Raw genomic sequence first — 12,487 nt, 5'->3', positions numbered from 1 at the left:
CTGTGCCCGCCAGGTCATTTAATAGCAAAGAGGATTGAATAGTACCAACTTGCCTATTCCATAGCCACATTTGTAAATCGATGAACTATAAAAATTTTACTTTTTATGTTGTCAAAATAAGGACATGATATTGTTATTTTCTTTAATTAAAAATGTCTAGTTTATAAATGTCACTATAAAAACACAACATGTAATTTTGGATTACGCCCTTGCTGGTTTTATTTCAATGATGTTGGTGGCATTGGGAAGTTCTGTTTTTTGTGCGCTCACACCAAGTGTTTGAGTTCGTGAATATTTTGCCATTGCAGGTGTTATTGTATGTTTAATTATATAGTTTTTCTATGAGGAATGTGTATATGTGTTGGGGTTGTTTGCGTGTTTGTTCAGTGTGGAAAACTAAGTGGTGAGCCTCTTGAAAACCACATGCCGGTATGTTTCTCAATATTTTTATTTTTTCGGAGTGGGGATGGGTTACAGCACACAACTGATTTCCTGCCACTGGGTAAAATACGTCAGTGATAGGTGTCATTGTTAACCAGACAAGTGAACTAAACTTACTTCATTATTGTTATAATGGTAATGAAGAGACGGGTGGCAAAGTCAAGAACCTTCCTGCAAAAACAGAAAAAAATTTAAACACACTAATATTCCCTAGGCAGTTGTGTTTATGTTTCGTAGATCTAGAGAAAGCATATGACAGGGTACCGAGGGAAAAGATGTTCGCTATACTGGGGGACTATGGAATTAAAGGTAGATTATTAAAATCAATCAAAGGCATTTATGTTGACAATTGGGCTTCAGTGAGAATTGATGGTAGAATGAGTTCTTGGTTCAGGGTACTTCCAAGAGTTAGACAAGGCTGTAATCTTTCACCTTTGCTGTTCGTAGTTTACATGGATCATATGCTGAAAGGTATAAAATGGCAGGGAGGGATTCAGTTAGGTGGAAATGTAGTAAACAGCCTGGCCTATGCTGACGACTTGGTCTTAATGGCAGACTGTGCCGAAAGCCTGCAGTCTAACATCTTAGAACTTGAAAATAGGTGCAATGAGTATGGTATGAAAATTATTCTCTCGAAGACTAAATTGATGTCAGTAGGTAAGAAATTCAACAGAATTGAATGTCAGATTGGTGATACAAATCTAGAACAGGTCGATAATTTCAAGTATTTAGGTTGTGTTTTTTCCCAGAATGGTAATATAGTAAGCGAGATTGAATCAAGGTGTAGTAAAGGTAATGCAGTGAGCTCGCAGTTGCGATCAGCAGTATTCTGTAAGAAGGAAGTCAGTTCCCAGACGAAACTATCTTTACATCGGTCTGTTTTCAGACCAACTTTGCTTTACGGGAGCGAAAGCTGGGTGGACTCAGGATATCTTATTCATAAGTTAGAAGTAACAGACATGAAAGTAGCAAGAATGATTGTTGGTACAAACAGGTGGGAACAATGGAAGGAGGGTACTCGGAATGAGGATATAAAGGCTAATTTAGGAATAAACTCGATGGATGAAGCTGTACGCATAAACCGGCTTCGGTGGTGGGGTCATGTGAGGCGAATGGAGGAAGATAGGTTACCTAGGAGAATAATGGACTCTGTTATGGAGGGTAAGAGAAGTAGAGGGAGACCAAGACGACGATGGTTAGACTCGGTTTCTAACGATTTAAAGATAATATGTATAGAACTAAATGAGGCCACAACACTAGTTGCAAATCGCGGATTGTGGCGACATTTAGTAAATTCTCAGAGGCTTGCAGACTGAACGCTGAAAGGCATAACAGTCTATAATGATTATGTATGTATGTATGTACTAATATTCCCCAAGTATATACAAACTGGGAAGGAATTCCTTGTGCCATGTAAAATGTTGCAAAAGCTTTGTTTCTCGAATTACAACGAACGAACCTTTAAAGGCCTTTTTCCTGGAATTACAAATGGGATTAACAGACACTATTAAATATTTCTCAAATTACGTGAGACATCACCGCTTTTCCGCTTCGCTCCAGTTGATCCGCGGGGGATTATTCATCAAGATTTTATTCACATCTGTCCTATACTGGGAAACGCCGAGTCGTGGTAAAACCTAAACAACCGCGTAAGCCGACTAACGGCTTAAGAATATTCTCGAAGATGGATTTACATTTCACCTGAGCTCACACAAGGAACTCTACGAAACGTTCGAAGGGAAATCAGTGAGGAGGAGGAAGAGAAGACTGATGTTTTATGAACATAAAAAAATACAGACCAATGATTAGCAGACGCTTTTGCTATTTATATTTCTCCCCACACGTGTTTTAGCAAACCTTTGTTTAGTTCTCTAAAAATTTTACCAACAGAAGTTTTGTCCATATTGCCCTACACAAATTTTCCAAATGCATTTTTTAACTGTTAGCTTTACGTCGCACCGACACAGACAGGTCTTATGGGGACGATGGGATAGGAAAGGCCTAGGAATAGGGAGGAATCAGCGTGGCCTTAATTAAGGTACAACCCCACCATTTGCCTGGTGTGAATATGGGAAACCACGGAAAACCATCTTCAGGGCTGCCGACAGTGGGGCTCGAACCCATTATCTCCCGGATGCAAGCTCACAGCTGCGCGCCTCTAACCGCACGGCCAACTCGCCCGGTACAGATGGGTCTTATGGCAACGATGGGATAGGAAAAGTTTGGGAGTGGGAAGGAAGCGTCCGTGTCCTTAATTAAGTTACAGCCCCAGCATTTGCCTGGTGAGGAAATCTGAAACCACGGAAAATCATCTCCAGGCCTCACGAAGGTGTTGTTGAATCCACTGTCTCCCGAATACAAGCTGACAGCTACGTCAGTGTATTTTCTTTTTGTCCTCGAAGCTTTTTACCAGCACACATTTCTGCAAACAGATTGTTTAGTCCACCGATCAGATCGTGGTGTTTCTAAGGTGTACATAGTTGGAATGTTTGAATACCTAGAGGACGTGCACCGTTACGATGGATGGACCAGATCAAGAACTTGACCAGGACGAGCTTACAGCAAGCAAGTCACCATGCCCAGAGCAGAGACTTCTGGAGAAGATTACCAAAAGAATCGCCGCGTGATGCCACTACACCCGTACTAAGGGTTGGACTAAAAGAGAGATTTTACATCTAACATCTCAATTTTCACGAGATAAGTTTTTTTCTAACATTTTCAGTCATGTTATGGCAAAGATGGTATCTTCTGCAAAAGGCAAGGACATGTTAGAACATTCTGATAACAGATACCACAACCATGGAACAAAAAAGGTGGCAAATTTCTCCTTGGTAAAAATCAATTGATCATAAATATAGGTTTCAGTATGAGAAAAATCAAACTGCCAACGAGTAATTTATTTGCATTTAACGAATTTTTTTCCGAGAGACATCTATATGGAATGGGGAGAGGACAAGTGTAGGATTCAGTGCATCGAAAGGGAGAAAATTACTCAGCGCTTATGAAACTACCAAGACTGAAATATTAATTTCTCTAGAGGATGGCGAGATCAACCTTCTGTATGTCTCTTAGTCATGGCCATCCATCAATACTTCACATCACAGCCTGGAAGATCACATCATCGACCCTCTGTACTCTAACGCCCCTCTTTGAAAATATGTCTCTAATTCACGGCCATCCATCAGTACTTCACATTACAGCCTGCAAGATCATATTGACCCTCTGTATACTAACGCCCCTCTTTGATAACATTTCCCTCAGTCATGGCCATCCATCAGTACTTCACATCACAACCTACACGGTTGCTAGGTAACATAGCGTCACACATTCGCATTGTTCATTTCAGTCATAAGGTATATTTATATCAATAATAATATTAATATTGATTTCCAAACCTAGTCTCGTTTCTCTACGGAGCCCGGTATGAGGTGAAATAAATCTGTCGTGGCGGAATTTTTTGACGAGATGCCCTTTCTGTCGTCAACTTCATCAGAAGAGTTAATGAAATGAAATGAACGACGTGATATATGATAGTAGGAAAGGAGAGGGTAAAACCCGGTGCTGGCACACAGCCTAGTCCAGTCGTATAGCACCAAGGGGTCTGCTTGAAGGATTAACATCCCCATCCGACGGACAAATCACCATCAACAGCGTCATATGCTCTCACTCCATATGAGCACTGCAGAGAGGTTTGGAGTTTAATTCAGGTCCTTGGCACGCAATCTAGTGATTATAAATTGTATACCACCACCTCTCCTACCCTGCTGGCCAACACTGTAAAGGAGAAAATTTTTAGACCCACGGGACTCGAACCGGCTAACCACGGTGGGAGACTGTTTAGACTTCAACGCCTTAACGATCATGGCCACCAGGCAGGCTATGATATATTTATGTCAATAATAATAATAATAATAATAATAATAATAATAATAATAATAATAATAATAATAATAATAATAATAATAATAATAATAATAATTGTTACCGCTTTTTTGTGGTAGGTAGAGGTGACAGAAGGTGCGGGTGTGAACGGGTCTCAAACTACGAAATTAAAGTTAATGTAAAATTTAACAAGGTTATATTCTCTTTCCAAAATTCAGAAATAACACGAAAGACAGGTACAGAGTAGCAAGGCAGTAAAAGTACAATTACAATATTTACAGGATTTGGGCTTCGAGCCCCAACCTCACAATTCTTGAGCAATTAGCCCAGTTTTACCCCAAACACAAGTTTCAACAGAGGGGCAGGAAACCCCATTCATGCCCAGGAGCACTTGCTCCAAATTACACAGTAAGGCCTCCTTGAGGCGCGCAGAAAAACAAAATTTTCAAGAAAGAGCAATTTGCTCTCAAAATTTAGGCCTGTCAAAGGCCACACCTAATTCCGCCTTCAAGCTGTCCTCTAAGGACATATACACAGGGGTAAAATACCCAACCTACTGAGGTCTATTAAATGAGAAAAAGGTTAATTACATGACCTCTAAAATAACAATTTGAGAGGAGGCGATCTGTACTCCTAATGCATTTGTTTTAAAACCTAATCTGGCTCTAGGCCACTAATGCAAGGGCTAATCCCATACTACAGAGGTGACTTTAGAAAAGAACAATTTACTTTACATTAAGGAAGAATCGGTTGTGAGAAATAAGTTCACCTCAAAACAAAATGAGTGGGAGCTCGAGAGGGTTAAGCACTCTCTATCCCAATATGTAGCTTTAAAAGATAATAGATGCTAAGAGTAGTTAGATTTTAGGAAGAGGTTACATGGTAGAAACGCTTCGGACCCGCCCCGAGAGTTAAACTGCTGAGCTAGCAAGAAAAGAAGTTATTAAAAGGCCATTACCTTGGTGTAGAACTGCTCCCCGAAGAAAGAGGCGCTTCCCGCCCCCTGCTATGCACTTTACACACTGAAAGATGGTACTGAAGTGGCGCAGAGACCCTAAAATCAGCAGTTTATATACTCTCGCGGAAAGTTCGAGGCGTTTCAGGAAGGAAAACACCCGCCCACAATCATTTTATTGGTGGATAAAGAAAACCCCTACACAATATGAAGAAGAAACACATTATTGGTGGAAAATTAATTAAAGAAATTCGGGATTGGCTAGATTCAAAACAAGGAGAAAGAAAGGGTTAATATTGCCAACTTAAACAATGACTGAAAGAAATTTAGCAAAGAACAAACTTTTGAAATTAAATTTTCTCCAAAAAAACAGTTCTTTCACTTGGCACTAGGGTGCACCGTTGTAGTTCTTCAATAGTGTCCTCTAGAAGAGAAAGTTCAAACTTCTTACTACAAGCAAAACAAAATTACATCGAAAACAACACAGTTCAGAAACTTCAAAATTTCCAAGTAGTGGCATCTTCAGGGTAACTTGAAAATTAACACATAAGACAAAGTTCAGACTTCTTCCAGTAGGGGAGTTTCAACTGGCGCAAAGTTTAAATAAGCAGCGCGGAGGTGTACCGCCCGGTACAATAATAATAATAATAATAATAATAATAATAATAATAATAATAATAATAATAATAATAATAATAATAATAATAATAATAATAATAATAAAAGAAGAAGAAAATGCGGCTATCTGAGTCAATACATTAACAGCTAAAAATATTTCAGCATTCACTTGTGCCTGTATTTCTCTTCAGATATCTTAAGATTACACATCCACCCGTCTCCCCCATGCCACGTAACGTACTCCAGGATTCAGTTTTTATCAAAATAATTTGAATCCCTTAGTAAATTAACTTTCTTAGAAATCTCTGAGTAGGGCATGTACCAACTCCTTGAGTCTTTTATTAGGTCTTGATTGAAGGTTCCAGCCCCATGGCCTCCTGTAATGAAACAGGCGAGCTGATTACAGAGGACCTTGCTCAAAGCACCGCCCTCCTCTCCGTTGTACTTACGTGTGGTGTGCGGACACGTTATTTTTATTGCGTCACGGACCGTTCTTTCGTTTTCTTTTGTGACTCGCTTAGAACGTTATCATTTTTTCTTTCTTCGCCGTTCCTTTTATCGTCGACGTGAAGTACATACATTGTTTTTTTATTACATTTATTATGTTTACGATTCTTTTTATTATGCTACTGTATACAACAAAGAGACTTGTAATCTACAAAACCGATTGAAAATTTTGATAGAAATATTCAAGCAATTTTAATATTCAAAGAAGACTATACCGGTTGACACTCCGCATCTATTGATATAATGAAGTTCTGCAAAACCTAATACTGTAGTGCTTAATCTAACATTTCTCCCAAAAAGAAAAAAAAAATGCGATTCGTCCAATGTCTTTCAGGGAAGAACTGTATAATTGAAAACTAGTCTCATTCTTTTGTTAAATAAAAGAAATCCCTGAAGTGTTTTATTGTGTCTCATGGCTAAATTTCTTGCAGTTGATCGTTTAAAGCATGAATGCAGGCCACAATGAACCCAATGCAATGGACAAAGAAGGGCAAGAAGAAATACAACAAAGATGACAAAATAAGAAATTTCAAAGAAAAATCAAAATCACATTCAATAATTGGCAACAATACGAAAAACTGGAACATAGGATATTTTTACCCCGTCACCATCATCACATCTACTAAAAGCAATGTCTTCTCGCTGTAGCTACATCTGACGATCTTATGTTAGCCTCTTCATGTTGCTATATGAAACACATGGCAGTTCACCGATGGAGTTCCTAACGTATGACATCCTTGGTCGTCCCCTGGGTCACTTTCTCATAACTTAACGTTCAATGATAGTTTGAGAAGAGAGTCGTGTCTCAGTACGTGTCCAAAGAATGAGCACCATGGAATTCAGCCTGTCAAATCTCTGAAAACTTCTGCACGTACTTCCGAGCCTGCGTATATTCGAGATATCAAAAACCGCGGTTACAAATTTATCATAAGGAAAGGGTTTTTGTCGTATGGATTTTAATGTCTGAGGGCATATTCCGCTTACTATACCCGTAATATTAGAAAAAGCGTTTTGAAAGATAGTGCTGGAGGGAGGAGCATTGCACGGTGTTGCCACATTCCTGCATTTCTTTCTCCTTCTCTTCTCTTCCGGCTCACTCGTTCGCTCGTTCAGACTGATGTGTTCTATCGTACGTAACTCAAAAGTGAGAGGTTTGGCAACTTAAAGCAACAGGAGCCAACCAGCTCCATGGTAACCGCAATGGGCCAGCCCTCGTTTCCATGGCAACCATACCTTCTACTCCCATCTCCCCACTCAGGCAGTCAGTAAACGGACCTCTCTGTAAGAACTGCCAGAACGTATCTTTCAATATTACGACTATAGTACTGTAGTTGCTTTTCCCGCGTCACCCCCTGGCGTTGAGTTGCATGTGCCGCTGTGTGTCTATGGGTGTTGGTGTATGGGCTACGTATGGAAAGGAGGCGGCCGTGGTCTTCAGAAAGGTATTATTCCGGTATTTGCCTGGAGCGGAAATGGGAAACCACGGAAGAACCTTTCGGGAATGGCCGACGGGAAATTCGAAACCATTTGTCTGCCGGATACACAGATAGCAATGAAGAGAATATTGATTTAGGAGACAAAGAAAAACACCAGTTGGTGTTGATGTTGATCTTTCGAGAAACAAAACGTGTCATTTTGCCTTTAGCTAAAGGTAACTTTTTCAGGAATAATATGTTAATAAATGTTTTTTTCAGCTATTTTCAAAATTTATGTTATACTGAATTTGTTTCGACAGACTGAAGAAATTTGCAATTATAAGTTAAATAAGTTGAAACCGAATAAAAGTGGCGTCATTATATTTTTTTAAAAATATCTTAAACTACCGTGAGAATTGCATTTAAAAACCACAGGACACGGAAAAAACGCTGTTCAACACTTAATTCAGAGGCCAAGAAACGCACTAAACCAATCAATTACTGCTGTGTAAGCAGTTGTACGCTCTACGGAAGCTTATCGCAAAATAGCCGAGAGCATGACATCACTGGGCGAGCTATTGTATATTTAATCCGAAATATCGGTGTGGGCGTTGTGAGGATGTTCAAAACTTTTAGTAAAAATCATAATATCGCGTTACAATGGTCGATTTATCCTAGTGGGGATGTTGTGACCTCCAGATTTAAAACCAGGACAGCAATCCTCTCCCAGGATTGAGTCTGAGCGAAGGAACGTAGGAGGAATGACAAGGTAATTGAACGAGTAAGGTAACTGAATAGAGGAATAATATTCCAGCATTGAAGCTCCCCTAGAGTTAACAGAAATACGATGTAATCAGTAAGGAAGACTCTCGGCGCCAAGGATGTTTGAATCAGCACAGGGGGAATGTACCACTAGCATAACAAATTCTCCGCAGCACCCTTGCTATCCCTCGCAGCAGGTCAGCAGCATATAGCAGTTCTTTTGTTGCGAATGAAGCTAGAATATTAAACTCTCTCCCCCATAAATTCAGAGCCATAAATAGCTTAAATTACTCTAAGTCGTCTTGCCGCGAGCATCTCCTCGATGTGTATCCCCATATTGAGTGAACCTTTATGAATGAATGTGTCTTTGTGAATATACATTTATAGTGCTTATGTTATTTTATTTTGCGTCAAGTTACTTCCAGTTTACAACCGTAGTTCTAAGATAAGATTAAGAATATTTTTCTCATATATATACGGTTAACTAAGAGTGGTTAAGTGTACAAATGAAGACAATAATAATAATAATAATAATAATAATAATAATAATAATAATAATAATAATAATAATAATAATAATAATAATAATTGTAAAGGGTCTTACGCCTCAATGCCGCGCATTTAAAATACAGCGTCTAAATGAACTCCTCTAGTGCTAAAACAGAGAAAAAGTGAAACTACACCAACTTAGAAATTTACTCAGAAGATGTCACCAAAGAAATAAGATGTAATGTTGTTATTGTGAAGTTTCCCGAACTGACTGTATTTCTACCAGTTTTGTTTGCTATCTAATCAAGAAGTTTGGATATTCATCCACAGATGACAGTACTAAAAACTATGAGCATGCACCCTAGTGCGAGGTATAAGAACTTATAATTGGAAGAAGTTTTGTATTCCTAAGTTTTTTTTACTGATTGATGTCCATTTATTTTTGGGTTGACAATATTTCCTTTTATTTACGCCAGTTTTAAATCTAGCCAATCCCTAATTTCTGTAATTAATACTCCGCCTATCACCGCCTTCTTCTTCGATTCTGAGTGTAACTTTCAAAGTGACCAATAAAAATGAGAGGGTGTGGCTGGTGTCGTCTTGAATGATCTCGTACCTTCCCTGAGGGTTTATAAACGTCTCTTGGCCAATTGATCGTCATCTTATTGAGAGTGTGCGTCAAAGCAGGAGGCGGGCGGCCTCTTTCACCGGTCAGCAGTACATCAACAAGGTAATGGCCACATAACATCTTTCATTATTGCTAACTCCGCAGTTTAAGCCGAGGGAAAGGTCCGGGTCATTAACAATATAACCCACTTTTCCTAGATATGTAAGTTTCTGCCGGCTAATGTAAAAACTTAAAAATATCTTTAACTGTAAACCGGGGATAGAGAGTGGTGTACCCTCTCGAGCTCCCCTTCATCCTGGTTTGAGGTGACTACGTTTTGTAACTGTTTTCTTCCTTTCCGTAATGCATTAATGTATCCTTATACGAGTCACCTTAGTAGTTTGGGAATATTTTCCAGGGCCATCAATTTATATATTTGAACATATTGGAGTTTTCCGTCAAAGGAAAGAGTGTCCAGGTTTCTGGATTAGCACTCGCATACATACGGAGTAATTAAGGAAGAAAGTAATACAGTTAAGAAAGTTGAAATTAATACAAAATAGGATTGTAACTAAAGACAGCCGGATAGGACAATACCATGTGGATGTACTGGAAAACGAAGTGAAATGAAATATCCCACAGAATGGTAGCATGACGTTTCTCTCGCCTTCTACCCAAGGAACAACCACAAGTTTACAGGAATGTTGACGAAAACTTCCCTGCTGGCAAGCAGCCATAGACGTTGCCATGGTAACCGGTAGGTTTGTTGTCGGACTGTTGGTCACTCAATGCAGAGGATGAACCCCAGAAAGTAGTAATTTTCTCCGTCATTTGAAGAGTAAGAGAAATTATTTTCATAACAAAAGTTATTTAAAACGATGGAACGTTTCATACATAGTCCACAGATTTTGCAGAAAATCAATAGTATAAGAAATAATTGAAGAAAACTACTTGATTTTCCAATAAAACCCCAGTCTATTCAGTGATTTTTAAATCATATGCATATGTATACCTTCCCCTGGATAATTATACTCTAAACATGAAGTTTGGTTGAGATCTATCCAGCCGTAATGGTGGAACAGCCGATAAAACAGACGCGAAAGCTAAAAACCACTGACTAGGTCTTGAGTTGACCTAAATCGGATTAAATATATGAAAAATTGGCAAAACAAACGAAATTACAGACAGCGGAAACCCTACAACTTTATTTATAAAGATTCCCGTTCTATTCTAACTAAACTTTATGTATACAGAGGGTACATCAAAATACTCACCGAGGAATGTCTCCGATCTTGGGAGGACGACCTCGTCTGCAAGACTCGCCCCTCCAGCTGCATGCGGCGGCTGCTGTAACAAAGAAAGAGACATTAAATATGGAGCATAATATAACTTGAGTGATGGATGAATTGCTCTATTAGTAATTTGTAGACTTTGTGCTACGCAGTGTAAAGAATAAGAACTGTGTAGGGCTGTTACGTTCAAGAAGTTCTTCTACTTCGGCTTTATCGTGAGTAGAGCCCGGATTTGTATTCAGTAATAGGTTAGAATGCATAGTTACTGAAGTGAGTAGCAAGTACAGTCTACCTTCACAACGACTATGCTATGAGGTTTGCATAAACATTAGAGGTACGGCCCCATCAGAACCCCTAGAATTTATGTTACTCTTGGCACAATACGGAAGAGCGGGTGGCTGACACCTCCTACTAAACAAATTAGTTTGCAGTCTAACCTGTTACTGCATAAAAGTCCGGGCTATAATCAGGATACACCCAAAGACTTACACCCTCCTGCAAATAATTATACCAGGGAAGATCAAGGAGAATAAATATCCTAGGAGATTCCTCAGGTCTTTGCTGGAGAACCTGAGACAGTGGTTCGGACTATTGACTACTTTTCTATTCCCTGTAGTCATCGTTAAAAATTAGACAGCCATAGTGATCGCCAAAGTCCGAAGACGGATACGGAAACAGAAGAAGGAGAGGAAGTAGAAGCAGAAGAAGAAGACTTTGTGCCACGCAATGAGGAGGTATTGATCGTGAAATGTACAGAATAAGAACGCGATGCAGACCTATAAATCCAAATTTCTAACCTTGTATACTTTAAGTGATTTTTGTCGACGTTTTCACAGGAACACATTCTTATATCTGTTAGTAATACGACAAGTCTCCTAGGTCTTTTAATGTTCAAAACATTTCTCAGCAGTCATAGTATGGGTCCCCATACTACGAAAAACGTAAAATTCAGCAATTTCCTGAACTGTGCCAAAAATTGAAGGGCTAAAGAGCCCGGAAAGGTTTCAAATTATGAGTCTTGGACAGCTCTATCAAAGTATAAAAAACAAACGAATTTCGAAAATAACTTCCGGCTTAAATGCGGTTCCGCAAAAAATAGCCTAAAATCGCTTGTTTTTTTACTCGTTTACTTTTGGATTCAAATCGTAGACAAATTAACTTATTTACAAAATTCTTTCTGTAGTGTGTTCCTTGGTTCAATACCATCCAGCGTTTTTAAATTATTTTGAAAAATGTCCACACCGAAGGGCTTAAGGGATACTCTGCATTGACTCAGATTAGCGCTCGTAATGGTAGAGTAAGGCAAACTGCTAATCTAATGCATGGGATAACAATGATTAAGAAAAGTATTATAACTGTTAGGAATAAATAAGGAATATATTATCATACCTTATTATATTTTATTTTCTTAAAATTCATAACTCATATGCCTAGGATGTTTTCAACATTGAGTTGCTTACCTGAAGGGCTAGAACTTTAGACTTTTTTGTTTTACAATTTGATTTACGTCGCACTGACA

At 38.9% G+C, this 12,487-nt stretch overlaps 1 protein-coding gene across 1 annotated transcript in view; it reads right to left on the bottom strand.

Moving 5' to 3' along the window:
* The window catches only part of LOC136885912 (calcium/calmodulin-dependent protein kinase kinase 1), an 890,523-nt gene that overhangs the window by 531,975 nt on the left and 346,061 nt on the right, over positions 1 to 12,487 (bottom strand). Inside the window, exon 2 of the mRNA XM_067158603.2 lies at positions 10,951 to 11,023. Within this exon, the coding sequence (XP_067014704.2) occupies positions 10,951 to 11,023 (73 nt within the window). The remainder of the gene's footprint in view (positions 1 to 10,950; positions 11,024 to 12,487) is intronic.

This window comes from Anabrus simplex, chromosome X, assembly GCF_040414725.1.
Source record: "Anabrus simplex isolate iqAnaSimp1 chromosome X, ASM4041472v1, whole genome shotgun sequence".
Lineage (NCBI taxonomy): Eukaryota > Metazoa > Arthropoda > Insecta > Orthoptera > Tettigoniidae > Anabrus > Anabrus simplex.
Note: the sequence above shows the minus strand (reverse complement) of the source record. Positions and strands in the feature narration are given on the sequence as shown.